The sequence below is a fragment of the Chrysochloris asiatica genome, unplaced genomic scaffold (assembly GCF_000296735.1).
Source record: "Chrysochloris asiatica unplaced genomic scaffold, ChrAsi1.0 scaffold00064, whole genome shotgun sequence".
NCBI classification, from domain to species: Eukaryota; Metazoa; Chordata; class Mammalia; order Afrosoricida; family Chrysochloridae; genus Chrysochloris; species Chrysochloris asiatica.
The window spans coordinates 11479984-11485203 of record NW_006408582.1 but is presented as its reverse complement, the minus strand read 5'-3'; the positions used below and the strand labels follow the sequence as shown (position 1 = coordinate 11485203).

The window sequence follows — 5220 nt, the reverse complement described above, 5'->3', positions numbered from 1 at the left end:
CCATGCACAGACTGGCAGCAAGCCAGGAAGCCACTCTGCAAGCAAACGGATACTCTGCATAAGGAGAAATTTCATAGCACAACATTGAATGTCCAACCAAAGTCATCTCAGAATTATACATATATTGACTTTTTAATTCATATAGTATCTGGAACCCAAATGATTGGTTGGCGATGGAGTTGACCTGACTTTGGGAGAATTATTCCTGAAATAATTAAGGAAAGGGGAACTCAATCTTTCTTCTTGGTTGCTTGCTCTTCTCCAGCCCGTTCATCTTTTTTTTCTTCCTCTTCAGCTTCTTTGGTTGCTTCTCCTTCTTCGCCTTCACCTCCTTCTTCTTCTTCCTCTTCCTTTGCATCTTCAGAGTCTTCCTTGGCTGCTTTAAAATAAAATTTACAAAATTCAAATGCACGATAAGTCTAGTATAAATGTTATTATTAGATTTTATGTGGTAACTCAAATACCAAAAGGCTTACCAAAAACCCTCTGAACTTCACGCTCCAAATATACAAATCATTCTCAGTGCTTAACGTGAATGAGTTGCCACCAGTGAAATTACTTCTAGGTTTTAGAATGTCTACTCTTCTCTAGACCTAACCTTAGTGTTTCTTTTATTACAGGTTAAGTATTCACTTACTGTTCTTTAGGACACTAGACTGCTGTGTTAAATGAATATATTTTAAAATGAAATTTAATAGGAATTAAAAAGCAGCTGGAGGTTGGCATTTTTAATGTTATTTAAAAAAAAAAAATACTATTAAGCTGAGTAGAGATGGACATCTCTGGGAGGATAACCAATTTTGACACATCGCCTCACTCATGGAAGGTGCTTACTAGCATTTTGTTGAACAAATGGATAAATGTGTTCTTTGCAATTCTAAAGTCATGTATGAATAAAGCTTTTTTGGCATAAGCAATGTGTCCTTTTTTATATATCTCTTAACAAACATTGACATGGAAATTATAGGAATTTGTTTCGTATCATACCTTCTTCCTCCTCTGCTCCCTCCTCTTCCTCAGCTTCTTCCTTCTCCTTCTCCTCCTCTTCTGCTTCTCCTTCAGAAGGAGGTTCATCCTTGGCCTCCTCAGCTTTAGCTGCCTCAATGGTCTCCTCCACCTCAATCTGCTCTTCCTGGACGTGGCTGGAGTAGTAAGATGGGAAGGAGCGGGCAGACATCAAGTAGGAGCTGGTCTGTAAACCGCTATAGGCAGATCGGCCAAAGACCTGAGAACTCTGGGAGTAGCCACTGGTTATGTTTCCCACGCTGGTGAAACTGAGCCGTGTCTCCTCACCTTCCAACAGTTTCCTGGGGAGACACGTGGAAAGCAGGGTTAACATCACCAACACAGGAAGTGTTTTTAATGACCTTTTCTGAGCCCACCACTCTAGTGTCATCCCTAATAACAAAAGAAAGCTAAAGCAGGGTTGGGAATCATCCCAATTTAATAACTGATTGTTTTGTGACCAGGAAAAAAAATCTGCATGACATTAGATTTTAAATGTAATGTAATGCTAAGGACTAGTTATGTTTTATATTATGTATAAATACCTTCTCAAAAGAAACAAAAAAAAATGAATAATTAGTAAGTCCTTCAAAGATAAGGACTAATCTGAAAGGTTTCTTGTTTAGTTTATTGTTTAACATAACTTGACTTAGATTTTATTCGTAAGGTTTAATGGCAGCAATGTTTGCCCCTCTACTCTTACCAGTGGAGTCCTGGTGTGGTGCTATGGGTTAATGCATTGAACTGCAAAGTCGGTTTGAATCGCAAGGTTGATGGTTCAAGCTCACCAGCTGTTCTCTGGAAGCTCTATACAGGGTCATTATGGGTCAGAACAGACTCAAGGGCAATTAACAACAACAAATTCTTACCTATAAGCTGCAATTTCAATATCTAAAGCCATCTTCACATTGAGGAGGTCTTGATATTCTTTTAGATATCTTGCCATTTCACTCTTTGTGGTTCTCAATTCATTTTCCAATTTGTTGATTGTGTCCTGTAAACAGCATAAAAAAAAAACATACAAAAAATTCAACCATAAATCCTTTTTGCAAGGACCTAGTTTTCAATTAAAGATAAAACCTCTCCTAAAGCAACTGTCTTTTCCCTTTTTAAGTCTTTCTTTCCTCCCCTAAATTATGTACTTTCATAAAGAGTGAAATGAAAGGAAAAAAATCCCATTTTTTAAATTAGTACAATGCAATTATCATGATGTCTATAAAGAAACTAAGTTGATACAGGAATTTTATTTCTCACTCACTGATCATAGATTAACGATTGCTGATTTATCCAGGTCACATGAAAAAATATGAATCCATTTTTTTATAAGATAAAGAAAAAATGTAATGTGTTTTACAAAACAATGTATTTGCTCTAAAGTGTTTTATTTATTAGTTTCCCTTTTACCCAGAAGATGTAGATCCTTGAAAAAGAAATGGTTCACTGTGAACATTATTAACTAATTATCTACTACAATTTTGACTGTAGTCCTACCTACCTGATAGGGAAAGGGAAAGGTTGGTAAAACAAATCACAAAGTTTGTTAATCATAGTTATCCTTCAGAAATAATGAGAGCTACTCGCTGTTTTAATTAATTGTTATCTTTCAATACATGTTGCAAAACAATTTGCATTGTATGCAGTACAATAGAGTGCAAATGTTACCGCAAGCCTGAGCCAACGCCCAACTCTCACCTCTCCCCCACCCCCACCCAACCACCTGGCAGGGCTGAGTAGCTTTGATGCGGAACAAAGATTCCACTGCACTGCAAATCTTCCTGACTGCAGGATTGTCCTAACCCCCTCCCCCCAAGTGCCCCACCCCTCCCAAGTCCTACTACCCCATGTATGCAGATGTCTCACTCTGGCCTCCACTTTCTGGGTGCAGTCCTCAACCCTCCTTCCTCCAAATCCCACAAAAGCCCTCTCCCCAGTTTATTTTAGATAGTTCCAATACCTGCATAGCACTAATGTCCGCGTTTTGTTTGTCCTCCAGCTCCTGCAGCTGTTTCTCCAGTGCTTCGTTCATACCCCGACAAGCTTCGATCTCTAGGGTCTTGGCCTTGAGCAGACGTCGGCTCTCGGACACCTCGTCTTTTGCAGCACGCACGGCGTCGGTGTTCTTAGCTGCGCTCTCGGTTAGCACTGTGAAGCGGCTCTTGAACCATTCTTCAGCGTTCTGCATGTTCTTGGCGGCCAGCTTCTCATACTGCGCGCGGATGTCCTTGAGCGCCGCGGAGAGGTCGGGCTTGGTCGACACGTCCATCTCCACGGAGATCTGCGCGTACTGGATCTGCGCCTGCAGCTCGGCGATCTCCTCTTCGTGCACTTTCTTCAGAAAAGCGATTTCGTCCATCAGACTGTCGATGCGCTTTTCGAGTTCCGCGCGGGCGAGAGCAGCCTCGTCGGCACCTTTGCGTGCCTCCATCAGCCGGCCCTCTGCGTCCTCACGGCTCAACATCTCCTCTTCATAGCGCGCCTGCAGGTTGCGCAGCGTCTCCTCCAGCCCTTCGCGCTCTCCCTGAAGCGCCTGCTTCTCGTTGGTCGCGTCTTCCGCCGCCAGGCGCAAATCTCGAATCTCTTGTTCATACAACGCCCGGAAGCGAGACGGTTCGGAGTGCTTCTGGCGCAGGACCAGCAACTCGGCCTCCAGGACCTTGTTTTGCTGCTCCAGCTCGTGCACGCGCTCGATGAAGCTGGCGAAACGGTCGTTGAGGTCCTGTAGCTGTGCCTTTTCTTGCGTGCGGATCGATTTGAGGTCGTTGCTGATGGCGGCTACCTGGCTCAGGTCGAGACTCTCGAGGCTGGGCATCAGGGAACTGGAGCTGGAAGAGTAGCTCCGACGCACGGAGAGCGAGGAGGAGACGGGCGCCGAGTAGCTGGAGTAAGCGGAGCGCGCGGTGCTGTAACCGCTGCGCACGCTGGAGAGGTGCGCCCGGGGCGTCTCCACGTAGCGCCTTTTGTAGGAGGTCGAGTAGTAGGGCTCATAGCTGAAGGAACTCATGGTGGCTAGCGATGATCCTCTGGTTGGCGGCAGAGATGGGGACCTAGAAAGAAAGAAGGACGAGGAAGACAGGGAGAAGGGAGGATGAATGGCTGTGTGCGGTTCAGCGCCGTCCTGCCTCCCTTATTTATACTGGGGAGCGTTCTGACGCAGCCTGCGATCGATCACAGCGTTCTCGGCCAGTGGGGGCTGCGCGCTGCTGCAGCCAAGAGGAGGATTCTGCGCAAAAGGAAAGGCGGGGGCGTGTGACGGGCAGCTGGGAAGCTGCGGCTCTCTTGTCCTTTCCACTTTTCTCGGAGGTCTTCAGTTTTCAAGACCCTGTATTCCCCTACTCCTTTCCTTTCCCAACTCCCTCCACCCTACTTATTCCTTGATCCCATATCACTCGAATGCTTAAGTGTCCCCCAGTACCCCATTCTCACTCCCTAGTTTTTTCTCAGCCGGTTAACTCTCCCCCCTTCCCACCAGGAGCCTCTTTAATCACCCCCCACACACACACCCTGAAATTTCCGGTGATAGTGCAGCGCCGCCAGGGCATTTGAAATATAAATGACAGTCTAAGGTTACATGCATGTGGCATTTGTGTATAAAAGTTTTAAATTTCTTAGTAGATTTTCTTGACAGTTTCTTTAATTCATCTCATTTGTTTTCCGGTTAGTTTTTCTTTAATGCGCGGTTCCTCCGCACAAGTGGATAAATCCCCACCCCCATACGTGAAATTGCAGCACTGAGGTGTTCATTTTATCATTGTAAACTCTTCACGCAGTTTTTCATCTTGTTAACTGTTCCTAGAATTTATCCTTTCGTTCTTAGGTTTTGAAGTCTCAAATGCTTTTAGAGTGTTGAAGTGTGTAGGTGGATGAGAACTGGGAATGAGGCTGAAACTAACCGAGAAGAAAAAGACCGACTTGTAGAGGTAGCAGCAAGCTCTGCTGCGGGGAACTAGAGGCTGATGCCTTTATCTTCTTCACTAAGCTAAATTCCTGCTTGACACTACCACCACCATCACAATAAAGCTCGTTTTCCTCTTACAGGCTGTGTAGCACCCAACCTGATGGTTTACACAAGTCATGAGAAACTTGCGGATTTTCAGAGGGAATGTTGTAGCTAGCCAGAAAGCCCTGGGTGGTCTCCCGGAAAGAGAACTCAGCCCAGGGACATCTCTCTAGTGCAAACGGAACAGAGTGGTGTAATTCTTTCTCTCATTCACTATA

At 44.8% G+C, this 5220-nt stretch overlaps 1 protein-coding gene across 1 annotated transcript; it reads right to left on the bottom strand.

Moving 5' to 3' along the window:
• Window positions 1–230: 230 nt before the first annotated feature.
• On the bottom strand, window positions 231–4006 carry NEFL (neurofilament, light polypeptide). Its single transcript, XM_006864378.1, has 4 exons — window positions 2960–4006; window positions 1875–1999; window positions 988–1307; window positions 231–379 (listed from the first exon to the last, which is right to left on the bottom strand). The coding sequence occupies exons 1-4, from the start codon at window positions 4004–4006 to the stop codon at window positions 231–233; spliced, it is 1641 nt and encodes a 546-aa protein (XP_006864440.1).
• Between the last annotated feature and the right edge of the window lie 1214 nt (window positions 4007–5220).